Source organism: Ruditapes philippinarum, unplaced genomic scaffold (assembly GCF_026571515.1).
Source record: "Ruditapes philippinarum isolate M1 unplaced genomic scaffold, ASM2657151v2 ctg7611_1_1_1_1, whole genome shotgun sequence".
Taxonomy (NCBI): Eukaryota; Metazoa; Mollusca; class Bivalvia; order Venerida; family Veneridae; genus Ruditapes; species Ruditapes philippinarum.
The window spans coordinates 29,879-47,199 of NW_026862305.1; the positions used below are offsets into that span (position 1 = coordinate 29,879).

The following is a 17,321-nucleotide window of genomic DNA, read 5'->3' on the forward strand; positions in this document are numbered from 1 at the left end:
CAAATTCAAAGCAGGGAGAGTCCATTAAACAAATTCAGCAAGTTTTAAAATGGTCACAACAAACCTGTTCAATACTGAAAATCTTAGCGTGATACATACAAGCAATGGAAATATATTCGGAGTTACTCTTACCAATAAGCTATAGCAAAACTTTAAGTCTTTATATTTCATCTCAAAAACGGCACTTTTTGCTAAGAGTCCCTCTTACAAGACGTGTAAAAAATTTTAAAGGAAAATATAATGCTGCAAGACTGTTTTTATGGAAAATTGTTATAAATCATGTAAATGAATTGAGTGATTGGGTAAGGATAAATTTCCATTTTCAAAAAGATCCAAGGGTGTAATATAGTAAGAGATAAATTGTTTAAAATGCAATTTTTGGAATGTATAAAAAGAATTATCCTTTTTTTCTCTCTAAGAGATAAACACATGATTTTTTTTCTCAAATATGTGCTTGACAGTGACAAGTGCCATCAATCTAAAACACAAATTGAAAACAACACTTCAAGTACCATTTTCCTCAAACAACTTTATCTTATAACTTTTAAACATACAAATATCACTCCTGCATACAATAAAATTATATAACAACAAGTTACAACATTCTTCATTAGTGCAAACCTTTTTTCTCAGACACTTGAAGCTTAACATGCCTTGCTGTAAAATAATTTACAACCTTTTAGAATAAAAACACCTCCAATATATTACTCAGCACTATTCAGTATAGTTTTTGGCAAAAAAAACAAACTAGAGCAAGACATAAAATTGTTAAATAATATTTATAATACAAAATTATATTTAGCAAATTATAAACATACAAATATATACTCCATTTCCTCCTTTGCCTGAGTACATGTACAATGAATATATATTTTTAAAACTGTAATGGTTCAGTGTGCATCATGTACATGTTTGAATCCTTTTTTCAACATCTTTTTTTTCAAACATTTATTTTGTTCTTCTTCTCATATATTTTCTTTTCTGATATACTATTATTTTACTTTCTCTTCTGATATATTCAGACTTTTTATATATGTAATATCATGCAATATCTAGATATTCTAACAAACATTTAAATAGGAATTGTACATTTTTACAAAAAATCTTTTTATGATTTAACTGTAGGGATTGGACAGGTGGACAGGAACCAAATTTGAACCAATGTAGCCTAGGTTACATTTATTTATCTAAGTGCATTTTTCATAAGTTTAAAACTATGTAAAATTAACTAAAAGCTTATTTCATGATGCTTATTTGTTGAAAGAATAAATTTAAAATTACACATCATCACAGCATTATGAACATTTATGACAGATACAGCTGTAACAATCTTACTAATAATGCTTAATGGACACTAAACACATGTATCTTATCATGACACATTCCCTAAAAACATGAATCTATTCATGACACATTGTTTCAATATTTGAGCCAAGTTTATTTAAAATTCCATCCCATGTCCGCGGACAAACATAATAAGAATGGACATACTAAGGCACAAAAGCACATGTCAAACTGCTTTTGTGACATCTAATTTAATTATACAACTGTACACAAGTATATTTATCATCTAATTTGCTGCACAGGTGGCAGTATCAGTGTTTGGACACCCCACCCCAATCTGCCCCTGGACCCCTACTACAACCCTGAAAAAAAAAATTCAACACTCTAAGGCTTACTATAAGGTACCAAATACAAAACCACCGATGAAATTATATATAAAAAAAAAATTTTCCACTATCAAAATTATAGTTATAGAACTATTATTTTGATAGTGGAAAAACACTGATACTGCCACCTGTGATTTGCTGTATTATATATATATATATATAGAGAGAGAGAGAAACTTGTTGTTAAATTATTATATAATACTTTATGTAGGGTAATGACAATATACATGTATACAAATGTGTAATATAAATAGTTTTTTTTTTCTTCATCAATATATATGTTAGTTAAAGCTGCATGCCTCCAGATGAGCCAAAATATCTCAAGAAAATTTAACTTGAGAAAAATGTACTAAGATTTTAAAATAGGAAAAACATTTTAGATTAAAATCATAATGTACACATTAAATGCAATTAAGGACTGATTTTGCAGTAGTTATTACCATATTTCATCTGTGTTCCTTAAGCAGTAAGAGCTATTTTTGCTTATTACGACCTCTTTTTTGGTAATTTATGTGGTTTGCAAGTGCTAATTGCAACCTGTAAATGTTTTTCTTTGTTCCCTTGATAATATTTTACTTTTAAATACATTTTTAAAATTTTCATGAACATTAGCATTTATCTGGAGGCATGTTCCTTTAAAGCATACAATTATGTGTGGGAAGAAAAGAAAGAAATATTGGTTTATGGCCTAATTGCTCATAACAAAAATTAAAGATTTTTTTCCATGAACCTTGATCAATAATTTGTGGGTTTCCATTTTTCCAAAATAATCCTTTTTTAATTGAGCAAAATGAAAAAAAAAAAAAACTTTAAATTTTCAATTTCATTCTGAGTGTATTTCCATTTTGAATGCCCCATGATCTATGCAAGAATTTCAACTTTGGAACCTCAGTGGAGTTCTTTTAAAAAGACCTCATATCATATTTCCCCCACCTTTTACAGTAAAAATATTCCCAAATTACGATGGGGAATAAGATTCTAATCATAAATACATGCAGTTATATAATTTTTTATAGCTGTTTAAAATAATTGTTGGCTAAGATAAGTTCTGATATACAAGAACTCTACATGATCTGCTATATATAATATGTTTTGTTTTGTTGGATTTTAAGTCACACTGTAATAGTGACTTTCCAGCTTTACTGGTTGAGGTGGACTTCATGTGCCCTTCTGTGCATAATTTCTGGGTTGAACCCTTATGCTAGCATAAAAACTTGCCAAAGCTAAAATCATACAAGATTCATTTGCTGTTGTATACTTATAAACCCATAACCTGCTGAATTTCTTACATGGACTATTCCAGGAACTGTCCTTTTTATATATAGGGGATATCAAGATAAAAATTCCCTGTTAGTCTTCCAATAGTAAACAGACTGGTCACACTACACAGCCTGGCTCTTTACTGGTGACAAAGGTTAATGACATTCTGTTTCAGCAAGTGAACGGTTAAATTCAGTAGTCTGATATTGAAATCCTTTAAAACTAACAATGAAGAGCCAAATAAACAACAGAGCATGTGAGACTTTGTCCATATCAAAAATTTATTTAGTATAATAAGGTGTTCATTTAAAAAAAGGAACATTTTCACAAAGACTGTTATATGTTGGGAATACTTTGGTCTAAATAACAAATAAACATGATGTATTTATAAAGTGACTGTTTCACTTGCTGGAATCATTAAGTACTGACCCTAGCCACTAGTGAAGAGCAAAGCCAGGCAGCAGTCTACAACAGGCTCTATACTTTTGGTAGCTTATTATCTATATTTTAATATTGTTATCCATTATACAATTAATGTACCATATGGTCTCCATTTAAAGCCTTAGGGGGCTTACATTTTTTTAAAAGGGGGCACTAATTAGAACTATAAAAATATGCTTTTAAATATGTATATTAAAGATACAATTTAATTATAGAAATCATTATTCATAATTATGATCTAATATAATATATATAATACAGGATTATATTAATATTAATTTATATATTTTTATAATGATTTTACATGGATGGACTGTCATTAATTGTTATTTTTTAGATAAAAATATTTGGATTTGTTGGATTGTTCTTCATTATGGATTATAAATCTATGAAGAGGTAAGTTTTTTTCCTACAAAATGTTCATTGAAAACAATGTGGTACTTTAAATTAAATTAATGGACTGTTCCAGATTCATGATAGGGCTTATCCATTACACAAATTCATCAGTTTCAGGGTTTTACATTTGAAGCATAATATAGACCCTATCACCATACACAGATATTATCTTCAAGTTACCATTGACTTCATTTGTTTTATCTTCCTTTTCTGTTGGATCGTTTTCTGTTGTAACAAATTGCAAGAACGAAAAAAAAATGCAAAAGTATTTAAAGTGAATGGTACTGTACATCACATAATATTCTACTTCAAATTCCTCTTTATTCATTAAAATAAACAGACAAGCCACACAAACACAAACATTCAGTAATTATCTATTGCAAACGTTTCGGCTATATGCCGTCATCAGTGCAAAACGTAATAATTTATATAATTTTTTTTTTTTCCTTTATTCATTATAAATTCAGGCATGAACGTGCATTTGAGTAGAACCATAATTCATGAAATCTATTTGTATAAACAAAACAGCATGCAAATTTACAACTGTTTTTCTCTCCCATTATAAGAAATAAGAATGCTTGTCATTAACTAACTTGCACATGCTATCAATTATTACATCAGGCAGTACAGTAATACCTAGCAAAATAAATAATTTAAAACTGACAAAATATTCTCACCTGTTGTGTCAAAGTCTTGGAATGCTGCAAAGGAATTCATTCTGAAAAAAACATCACAATTAATTGTTAAATTCCTTCATGTCTACTAAACATTATTCCAGTATAAAAAAAAAACAAAAAAACTTTAAGTCAATAACTTCCTTTAAACATAGCAAGTCAATCCCCTTCTACTATATCAGCAAGGCAAATATGAGATGTTTAAATTATTCATTCTTTCCATTTATAACCAATGAAATATTCTACAATGATAAATTCACTTTCATATACTAGTAAATGTAGAATAACTTTGAAATAATCAATTTAGATTCAGGCATAATTTTCATTTATTTCATGTAAAACATCATCAATATTGAAAGCTATAGTTAGAAAAACAGACTCAATCTGCCTTAATGAAATGAGATCAAAGAAAAGATTTTCAAACTAAACTTGTATTAGTGTCTATGTTTAACTTAATCTAGACCTTCAACAAGGATTTTAATTTTTATTTATGATATTATCACATTTCAAATGAATCATCAAATTTCTCTATAATAACTTAAAAAAAAAACCCTGTAATAACTCTGTATTATAAACAAGAGGGCCATGATGGCCGGCCCTTGATCGCTCACCTGACCCATCAAGCTCATCCGAACAATTACCTAGACAAGCATTCTGACCAAGTCTCATGACAGGTGAGTCAAAAATGTGACCACTAGAGTGTTAACAAAGATTATCCATATTTGAGCAGTGTGACCTAATTTTTTACCCAGGTGACCCATATTCGAACTTGACCTAGAAATCATCGAAACAAACTTTCAGACCAATTTCCAGATACTTGGATCAAAACAGTAGCCACTAGAGTGTGAACAAGATTTTTCTATTTTTAGCTCAGGTGACCTAGTTTTTCATCAGAGATGACCCATGTTCGAACTCATCCCAGCAATGACTTAGGCAAGCATCCTGACCAAGTTTGATGATTATCGCGTCAAAAATGTGACCACTAGAATGTTAACAAGGTTTTTCCATATTTGAGCAGTGTGACCTAGTTTTTAACCCCAGGTGACCCATGTTCAAACTTGACCTAGAAATCATCAAAACAAACTTTCAGACAAATTTACAGGATATTTGGATCAAAACAGTAGCCACTAGAGTGTTAACAAGATTTTTCTATTTTTAGCTCCTGTGACCTAGTTTTTCATCTGAGATGACCCATGTTCGAACTTATCCGAGCAATTACCTAGACAAGCATCCTGACAAAGTTTGATGTCAATTGAGTCAAAAATGTGACCACTAGAGGGTTAACAAGATTTTTTTATTTTTAGCTCCTGTGACCTAGTTTTTCATCCGAGATGAACCATGTTCGAATTCATCCGTGCAATTACCTAGACAAGCATCCTGACCAAGTTTGATGACACTTGAGTCAAAAATGTGACTGCTAGAGTGTTAACGAGGTTTTTCTGTTTTTAGCTCCTGTGACCTAGTTTTTCATCCGAGATGACACATGTTCAACCTCATCCGAGCTATCACCTAGACAACCATCCTGACCAAGTTTGATGATGATTGAGGCAAAAATGTGACCGCTAGAGTGTTAACAAAGTTTTTCTATTTTTAGCTCCGGTGTCTGAGATGACCCATAATCGAACCCATCCAAGCTATTACCTCGACAAGCATCCTGACCAAGTTTGATGATGATTGAGGCAAAAATGTGACCGCTTGAGTGTTAACAAGGTTTTTCTTTTTTTAGCTCCGGTGCTACAAACAAAACAAACTTACGAGTTGGTTTGAGAGGGTCTACGTCCTACATTAACATCGGATGCTGACCTACGTAGAGTAACTGGAACAGGGCTTTCATTCAGTGCTGATGATGGTAAAGGACTGTCTTTGATTGGGGTAGATGTTTCCGGATTGTTGTAGTTCACATCTAAATGGTTCCGGTTCGTGGGCTGACTGTTGTTGTTGTTGTTTACAGTTTTGAGTGGTGGAGCACCTTTTAAAACCTGTGAAAGGAAATTGGTTATACCAATACATACAGTAGATTTTTAAATACTGTATCAAGTCATGTCATGTATTGTCCTGATTTTTCTGGTTGCTCTAACCTATTTTAAGGTCAATGGTTCTCAAGTTGCAGTTTTTAAAAGCCCATTATGCCTCAGAATTGCTTTTATTTTTATTTCTTGCATAGCAGACTGGTGTTTCTGTTAGTTTTACCAATGCTGGAAATTTCATCTGGCATGGGGGTGCCAGATGAGTCGAGTGACATACAACAATGTCATTTTAGTGCATTTTATGAATGAAACGCGTAAAATGAAGTCATTTTAGAAGGGAACTATACGCTACGGATGATGTCATTTCACTTATTAAAGTTGTAAATTCATACGCTATTGTAAGGAAATAGTTATGGATGAAATGACATTAAGTTCTATGAACAAATATCTTATTGAGGTAAACCATTTTAAATATGAAATAATATGGCAGAATATGCAAGAAAAAATATCTGACATATGTTTGCGATTCAGATCAGAATATCCTTCCCTCAAGACACTGCATGGCCAAGATCAATTACAACTGAGAAATTTTGCAAAAATATTGAATTAAGTTTTTTTCTACTAACAATCATTTCTATCAGTAGACATAACATGACTTTTGTATACTTATCAAATAGTATAGATACCAACAACAATACAACTATTTTGTAGCATAGGTGTTTCATTTTATGAATGTTGAATGGCATAAACTAACCTGAGTATTTGCTGGTGTAATAAAAACATCACTTTCTATTGATGTAGCTCTTACAGGAGATGACTTTGACTGGTCTTTGTTGCTCTCTTTTCTAGAACTCACAGATTTCCCACCTTTCTTCTGTAACAAGTTATATACTTTTATTTATATAGTAATATGTAAGTCTACAAGAAGTATCTGCAACTCTCTACCCATCCCTACCTTCTAAAGTAAAACAGTTAATTATAAATATGTTACTAATGTAAAAAATCCTGCTTAGACTTAACATGCTCACATTAATTTCAATGTTATCACAATAATCCCTGGTTCACTATGGTGAACTGTACAAGTTATTGTATGTTGAAAGACATATTTAACTGTTCCAAAATCAAAGCTGGCTGGGCAAATCCAATCGGTAATGGGATAATTTTTCTGTTAAGTCATAATTAGACTACCAAGATATGTTTATTTTATCATGATCTTCAGTAAAATACAACATTTTATGACAACTTTTTATTTGTTGAAAAAAAAAAATCTTCATACAGCTACATAGTTGATTATGACATACTGGACCTGGCAACAAAATAGTAACATTATATAAGTACAAAATATACATACTTGGATAATATCTAATTGTATATAAAATAGTGGCATGAATATAAATCAACACATTTAAGTATACATACCAAATCATGTACAGATTGAAAATTCCAGTTTTAACTTGTTTCACTACACAAAATCACAAACATGAATTATCTCTCTACTGAAACAATTTGTGCATAATAAATCATTCCAGTGGAATAAATCACATCAATTGGTAAAAAAAACAGTAAAATATTCTATCACAGTGGCGTGTCAAATCAGCAAAGTTAAAGGTAGCATAACTGATATCAGATTATGGAACCCTTCATATCAACAATTAGAAATCATGATACTAAGTGATATCAATGTAAACATGGTCAAAGTTGTCAACTCTAATCACTTGTCACTTACCCCGCTCTAGGTTTAAAATTCTACCTGCAATTTGATATGTTCATGTGAGGAAGCGAAATCAAGTTAGCTTATAGAAGGAAAATCAAACAAAAAGTAATTTCCAAAATGACTTTTCCCTACACCTAAGGAAAATAAATCATACCCCATAAGAGGTCATGTTGTTTTTAACCAAATTGAATTAAAATCATTAGAACAGTTATCATACAAATCCATCCACCAATCATTTCAGTGCTAGAATATTAATCTGACTTATAGAGTATTTGTACAAAAAATTAAAAAAAAAACCCAGATGCATGAGGGAAGCAGTGGCCTAGTGGTTTAGGTGTCTGCCTCTCAAACTAGGAATCATGCAAAGGTTTGATCCCTGTTTGGGTCACGACGATGTTTCTTCTTATGACACCAGTTGGTTCCAGGAAGCGGAGTAGAAAGTATTGAATATAATCCTAAGTTGCAAGAACATCTTCGCAATTGAGCTTAATTAAATATGTATAAACTAAACATAAAATGGATTTTTTGAACAACTTTTGAACAACCCAGAGAAACCTATGAAGTAGTGTTTTAGGAGATGTTGTTTAAAGGAAAGTGTTGATGAACAACACTACTGACATCAAGTGTTCACAATATTTCACCTGGAGGATATTATGATCTAATGAGACAAAAACTGTTTATGTGTATTTCAATTTCACTATCTTTTTTTTTGTATTAACTGAGCGTTTAATCTAGAAATTGATTTATAGCTTCTGTGATGAAAGGGAAATGCTGGAAACTTCCCTGTCAGTGGAATTGCAATAATATTGATAATGCAAATAACTGTATAAAAATAGTCGAAGTGTTAACTTTGCACTTTAATTTGTTACAAATTAACCTTCCTGTACTGTCATATAACAACAGATTTACGACACTCATTAATTACCTATTCTACACCTGGTTTTAACACCTATTTAAACATATTTTTTGGTAATATCTTGGCAGTTAATCCACCTTACCAACTTTCCTGGATAACTAACCAGTAATTACCAATTTCTCTGCAAGTAAGCAACTTTTTCAAGAAATGGTAAAATACATGATGCATTGTTTTTGTAGTAAATATTTACACAATTTCCGTAGTATTTTCATTTTCTCAAACAATATACATGTAATTTTCTCTATCTGTTAGTATAGTAATTTTTGAAAAAAGTTGTCTCATAACCTTTTTTCATTCCAGTTTAACTGGTGAAAGAAGACCTCAGGTGCCTCTCCAAGCATTGTTTCTAACACAACAGGGCACCTGAGTAAAACCACCAGCATTCTTCTGTAAGTGATCTGTATAGCTTCCTCACATGAAACAATCCAAAGTCCCTGGTGGGATTCAAACCTACAGCAGTGACAGGCAAGTGATTTGAAGTCAACAACCATAACCACTTGGCCATGGACACCCCTATCTAATTACCCAACAATAATGAAATAGTATATGTAATATTTACCACAGTTTCTGGGGCTGTCACTTTACATGTTATCTGCAGTTGACCAGATTTCACATGTTGTAAAGAAAACCAGTCTGATGTTCCCTAAAATATACAAATCTTATAATTCAAAAAGCTATTTTCATCTAATTTCTACACTTAGTTCTGACACTGCTTCTAACAAATTATCAAAATTTTAAAAATCATTTTTCAGTAAACTCGAAAGCTTCTTCAGCAGTAACTGGTCAGGAATGTAGGTCATCTGACCAGGCTCTACACTGATGGCTGATTAACTTTAAATTTCCATCTTGATAACCCTATAACTGATAATAGACAATCTGAAAAATGAAAGCTGGAAAGTTTATTTCAGAAATACAGCAAGTTAAGGTTTTTTAACCTTACCTTGAGAGAAATCTCCTTCAATTGGTCAAGTGACAAGTTTATTCTTCCTAGGAAATCATTGAACATTATATCCTTGTCATATAACTCCTGTACAAAACAGAAAAACAACTTCAGAAAACGTGAATGCACATTGACAACCAACATGAATTGTCTGGTATCATATTCTCTGAATACTGAATAGCATGAACAATAAGATATAAAGTTTAACAGCATTTAATGCTAAACAATATGTAATAAAGATAGGAATTCTGTGTTTTTAATAAACTCGTAAAATATAAAAAAAAAATTAAGTTTCCTTCTACATTTAAAACTTTTAACAAATATATTAATTCAACAAGTCTTGATGTTTAATATTAAAGTTACAAAACTAATTTCATTTACAAACAAGGAATTTGTTTATTTACAGCAAGGCAATTAAAATGTCCATATATATTTTATTTTATAAATGAAATTGGTCTTGTAATGTGATATAAAAATGACAGAAATTCATAATCTACTCAGTTTTTAATTTATAATGTATAAATTCATATTAGCACTATAAAGGTCATTTAGTGGCCACCTATCTAGACCAATGACCTTCAATAAGAGAGCTTGACAGCTTCCAAACAAGAAAAAAAAGAATACACAGTGGTGAGGAGCAAGTGTTATCTTAACTGTTCAGCCATAGAGGACACTAGTTTAAGACTTACTGGACCAGCCCGCATAGCTCAACTGGTTAGAGCATGAGACTCTCGACATAGTGGGTTCGATTCCCAGGCAGGCCAACTAAAATTACTAATCATCGGAGGAGACCCCATGTATGAGTGCTTAAACAAGAACCAGGAGTAGCTTCTGGATTTGGGGCATCTTTCTGTATCCCTAAAAATCTTGCACATTTTTCCCCCTTTTTCCCAAAACCGTCTTTAAATTTTAAAATTAAAAAATTTTTCAAAACTAAAAAAATTTTTATTTAAAGTTTGTTCTTTATTTTAAAAAACTTGTTCTGCCCACAATTTTATTGACTTGATTTTTGGGGGGAAAAATTTTTTAATACAAGTTTTTACTTTAAAAAAAAACCCCTACCAAAATTCATTTTTTATTTACCAAAACCTTTGAAAAAAAAAAAGTTTTGGGGTAAATTTTTTTTTTCCCTTTTCCCCACCCAAATAAGGTTTTTCTCCCTGCCAAATACCATCTTTTGAATTTCCTGACTAGGGTTTTTTTTAAACCAAAATCACATGTCAAGTTTCCCTTACAATATATTTGTTATCATATCTATTCATATTATATATTATATTCAACTGTAACAACATAACTCTCTGTATGTTAATTATACAGGTTGTATATGCAAATGTAATGGCATAACTCTCAATAACAGGGGTAACATACTTGCTTAGGATGTGAGAGGTCCAGGGTTTGAATCCCTGCCCAGGCAACTAAACATAGCAACATATCTCTCCAAGTACATGTATATAATTAACCAAAGCAACAAAACCTTTCAGTATTTAAATATGTTGTAATATAACTACAGCAACAGCAGTAGAAGCATTCTGGAATACTCTTGCATGGAATACAGATTGGGGTTGTATCTGTGAATATGAAATACATATAATTATACAAGTAAACATACCATTTCTATCCTTCGGAATAAGATCTCTTGCTTGAAGAATACACAGGTCAACAAATACTCGATCTGAAAACATAAGCCCAGTTTTATCTTATCTTAAATTTTCTAAAAACCTAATATAAAATTTTGATATTGACATTCATATCCATGCTAAAATTATTTTACAATGTTTAGGTGGACTAAGCTATAAAACTTATAATTTATCTAAACTGTAACATCTTTAAATTTTAACATTTTAATAGCCTTTCCCTAAGTGTAAAAGTCATAGAAAGTTTTATCAATCTAACTTTTATAATGCTATTGCAGATCTGCCCTCAATTGTCAAAGACTTTATTGGATATACTGTTCTGTTCTGTTCTACTCATTGCAAACAAACAAAAATATTGATCATATTAAAATACACAATCTGATTGGGTGACTATTTTCTTTAATTTGCACTGGCAGACCCATCTTTAACCATTCACTTACCCTAAATTTATGTATTTGTCAAGCACTGCTTTGATAATGAAACAGTTAATTATTAGTTTATTTGATGTTAATATGAAGATTCAAGTCTAGTCAGAATGCACATATGTACAGGGTGACAAGTCTGAAGTTGCAGTGGGCAACACAGGTTAAGCATGTTAGTCTTATGTTGTACCATGCACATAGTTATGTACAGTGTAGTCTTATATTGTACTGTGCACATAAATTATGTACAAAGGTAGGCTTATGTTGTAGTGTGCACATATGTGCCATGTAGTCTTATGTTATTGTACTGTGCACATGTGTGCATCATAGTCTTATGTTGTACTTTGCACATTTGTGCAGCATAGTCTTATTTTGTACTTTGCATATAAGTACAGGGAAGTCTGATGTACAAAGGTAGTCTTAAGTTGTAGTGTGCACATACAATGTATATACAAGGTAGTCTTATGTTGTATTTTGCATATATGTGCAGGGTAGTTTTATGTTCTGTGCACATAATTATGTACAAGGTAGACCCTGATGTGGTACTGCACACAAATGTACAAGGTACTGATGGGGTATTGTGCACATATGTACAGGGTAGTTTGATGTTTAATGTGCAAACATGTATAGTTTTTATCTGTTGCAATGTGCCCACATGTACAGGGTAGTCTGATATCACATGTATTCGGTAGCCTGATGTCACATGTTCGGGGTAGTCTGACACACTTTATTACGGGTTTTTTTAAAATTTTTTATGGTTTTTTAAGGGGAGAAAAATTTTTAAGTGGTATTTGGAAACATTAAAGATGTTTAATGGGGTCTTGCAAACATTACAGAGTATTTTTTAATGTGGTTTGTGCAAAAATGTACAGAGTATTTAATGTGGTATTGTGCAAACATGTACAGAGTAGTTTAATGTGGTATTGTGCAAACATGTAAAGAGTAGTTTAATGTGGTACTGTGCAAACATGTACAGAGTAGTTTAATGTGGTACTGTGCAAACATGTACAGAGTAGTTTAATGTGGTGTTGTGCAAACATGTACAGAGTAGTTTAATGTGGTACTGTGCAAACATGTACAGAGTAGTTTAATGTGGTACTATGCAAGCATGTACAGAGTAGTTTAATGTGGTACTGTGCAAACATGTACAGAGTAGTTTAATGTGGTACTGTGCAAACATGTACAGAGTAGTTTAATGTGGTACTGTGCAAACATGTACAGAGTAGTTTAATGTGGTACTATGCAAACATGTTACAGAGTAGTTTAATGTGGTACTGTGCAAACATGTACAGAGTAGTTTAATGTGGTATTGTGCAAACATGTACAGAGTAGTTTAATGTGGTACTATGCAAACATGTACAGAGTAGTTTAATGTGGTACTGTGCAAACATGTACAGAGTAGTTTAATGTGGTACTGTGCAAACATGTACAGAGTAGTTTAATGTGGTACTGTGCAAACATGTACAGAGTAGTTTAATGTGGTACTATGCAAACATGTACAGAGTAGTTTAATGTGGTACTGTGCAAACATGTACAGAGTAGTTTAATGTGTGCAAACATGTACAGAGTAGTTTAATGTGGTACTGTGAAAACATGTACAGAGTAGTTTAATGTGGTACTGTGCAAACATGTTACAGAGTAGTTTAATGTGGTACTGTGCAAACATGTACAGAGTAGTTTAATGTGGTACTATGCAAACATGTACAGAGTAGTTTAATGTGGTATTGTGCAAACATGTACAGAGTAGTTTAATGTGGTACTGTGCAAACATGTACAGAGTAGTTTAATGTGGTATTGTGCAAACATGTACAGAGTAGTTTAATGTGGTATTGTGCAAACATGTACAGAGTAGTTTAATGTGGTATTATGCAAACATGTACAGAGTAGTTTAATGTGGTACTATGCAAACATGTACAGAGTAGTTTAATGTGGTGTTGTGCAAACATGTACTGGGTTGTCTGGTATTGTACAATCATATTGATATAATTACCTTTCATAAACTCTCTGGAAGATGTGGAGGGATATTTGATTTGCTTTCTACTACCAGCCGCCTGTAAACATACATTGTTAAGATATATCATATATAATACTATAAAAATCTCAAAAACTGAACAATCATGTTTTCATACTCTTTCTATTTCTGATTTTTTTTTAAAAAGAGTGTCTATCTTACTTAATGCATGTTACTGCTGTATATTAATATAATAAAAATGTTCTCAAACTTTATATTTCTTAGTTATTTAAAGCAGTTCTTTACTATTTTAAACACCATTATCTAACATAAGGAACAACTGTCTCTTATCAACAGATTATGCCACTTACAGACTTACAGGCATTATACCCTTTACAGTAAAAAATGGATAAATTCTATGAGAGTTAAGTTTTACCATGTCAGCCTTTCACCAAATCAGACAAGAATTTCTATTGTATACACTGGTGTTAGAAAAACCTGTGTTACATCCCCATATAAGACATTTGTTGTATGCATAAAAATATGACATTCACAGGTGCCTTTCATAAATGAATTGCATGCTTAGGATGACATAATTTTCCTGTTATGAATCAGGATGTAAATTCATATACTACTATAACACAAGGGAGATCAGATAGCCTGTGTAGCAGGAGACACAAAAATCAGTAACATGGCAAAACATGCTTTTTTCAAGGGCCATAACTCAGCCAAAAACCATTCGTGTAATATACCCTATTAAACAATCCTTGAAAGTTTCATTAAAACTGTATTATTGGTATTAGAGGAGTAGTCCAGACAAATTCTAAAAATAAAAATTATCAAAAAGCCATAACTCTGTTAAAAATCATTGAACCATAAAAAGCCAATGATATGCACACCTAGACTAAGTATTGGTCATTCCTATAAAGTTTTGTTAAAATTGCATAAGTTATTAAATTCTGAGAAGAAGTCAAGACAAGCTTCTGTGCAGCTAGCAACACACAAAAGAAACTCTTTTATTCAAGGGTCTTAACTCTGTCAATAATGTATACAATGATGTATATCTTATGTATACAATTATGTAATTTATGTATACACATATGTACAAGTTAATATAGCACTTCCTGCAAGTTACATAATAACGGTCTACAAATATAAATATGACAATATTATAACACGTGACCATCTTATAACACCTTTAATCTCCTGTAAATGGGACAAAAACATAAGAAAGAACCGATATATGAAACTAGTTTATGACTTGAGATATTTTGTAATATCTGCAATAAAAGTCTAAAGCATAATAATAAATGCTAGTCATCATGATCAATTATATATTCTAAACCTTTGTTGCTTTTGTTGTTCCTTTTGTATATTTTTAGACTTTACCTGAAGTCAGTAAAAAATCTCACAACTTACATTTCCACAAGAATAAAAGGATGCTTAATCAAAGAAAAATTATACAGTTGAACTTTGATTGCATGAACTCTAAAGTGCTCATTTAAATTGGTTGGTGGTTCAAAAAAAATAAAAATAAAGTATTTATCATGTATAATAAAGCCATACTTTATCATTGGTATTGGGATTATATATCCTGGTTAAATACATCCTTTTTTATTGGTATATTTACCACTGATGTAAGAATAAAATGAAAGAAATAACACTCTCACAATTTCATATTGAGCAGATAATTATCTTTAACTTTGTATCAATTAACTTAAATTGCCTTAAACATTTAAAACCAATGTATTCTTATTGAATGTAAGTTAATTTGCATTTCTTTTTCTTTTCATTTTTTTTTTTTTTTGGGGGGGGGGGGGGGGGGGGGTTGTATTCAACCCAAGAAGGCTGCGATTTTCACTTTATTTATTTCTGCCAAAGGGACTATCGATCAGTTTCAAGAGTAAGATCCATCCTAGGTAGCACAATATATACCATACAGGGATTTTACAGGGACAAGACAGTGAGTGAATAAGGTTTAACTGTATATAAGTTACCAGTTCATGACAAACAAGTTTCTGTTATGCTGACAACACTATTACAATGCACAATATATACAGAGCATATTGTAGTACCATGATAAAGCTGAAATACAATATTACTGTAATGTTAATACTTATAATATTTACTTAAAGATTCTTTATAAATAAAAAGCATTACCCACATACTGATTAACACTACCAAGAAACTGAGAACAAACTCAAAGCTAAGTAGAATATTAACATATTCCCTTTGAATTTTGAATTTTTCATTTTTTTAAGAATTTTAGGGATGCTGGACAGTAAAAAAATCTTACAGAAAACACTAGGATAAACGGATTGTCTCAGCTAACTATAATAACATGCATTTCAGGACTGGCATTATATCAATTTCAACAACAGAGAATTCTCATTTTTTCTATAATAAGTTATGTATGTTTTATGTTATTTGTTTACCCATATGTAACTTTATTTTAAGACATAATTCTACAAGCAAATATTCAAGATAATGAGTTGTGAAACCCTGTCAGAAATTCATTGTGGACTGGGCTTTATCATTGAAATCACTTTTCATTCCATCCAAAAAACACATTTTAGATATAAGAAGGCCTTATGTACAATTATATTTTTCTCTTTGATTTATTAATTATTATTTATATTATTTATATTATTATTATTTTAATTAATTATAAACATTTGTGTATCTAATTATCACTTCTCCACAATTTAAATGTTAATATACTAAAGTTTTCTTCACCAAAGTATGACAAAAACCATAACCAAATTACATAAATTAATATCTTCATTACTGATTACATTATCCCAAAACCCATGCTGCTTTTGCAACTACATATGGTACTGCACTGCCATACATATATTTTGAATTGATATCATTTGCATTATACAAACTGATACAGGCATAAAGTAAATATCATTGACAAAATTAATACAAACAGCTAACGAGAAAGTTTAAACAGCATGCATCACAAAATCTCTTCTCAAGCAATCCTAAGAGTTGTCAATCTTTACCTTCCTGATATTGTTTTATGGATTTGTCCTGTGTTTCCATTTTTTGAACTTTCCATTATCAAGAAAACAATTTGAAGTTTGTAGTGTATATTGAGACAACACAGACATTCAGGCTGGCCTGGCTCTATACTGATGGCAAATGCTTATCACTTTTGAGTCTTCAGGATAAAGGTTTAAACAAATGGGCATGCAAAGGCATGCAAGCTTTTATAATTGGTCATTACTCAATAGATGATGACAAACAGATAAGGTTCATACATTTTGCTAGTAGTGCAGCTACATTATCCTTCTCCTACAAATATTTATATTTACTTCTTGATGCAATGAA

The 17,321-nt window shown here is 31.3% G+C and overlaps 1 protein-coding gene across 1 annotated transcript in view; it reads right to left on the bottom strand.

Annotated features, from left to right (window-relative positions):
* LOC132718594 (uncharacterized) overlaps positions 1-17,321 on the bottom strand; it is a gene marked incomplete at its 5' end in the record, with an annotated part of 62,838 nt that overhangs the window by 7,303 nt on the left and 38,214 nt on the right. Inside the window, 7 exon segments of the mRNA XM_060702310.1 lie at positions 4,445-4,485; positions 6,197-6,420; positions 7,163-7,282; positions 9,598-9,681; positions 9,979-10,151; positions 11,588-11,650; positions 14,025-14,085. Of these exon segments, the coding sequence (XP_060558293.1) occupies positions 4,445-4,485; positions 6,197-6,420; positions 7,163-7,282; positions 9,598-9,681; positions 9,979-10,151; positions 11,588-11,650; positions 14,025-14,085 (766 nt within the window).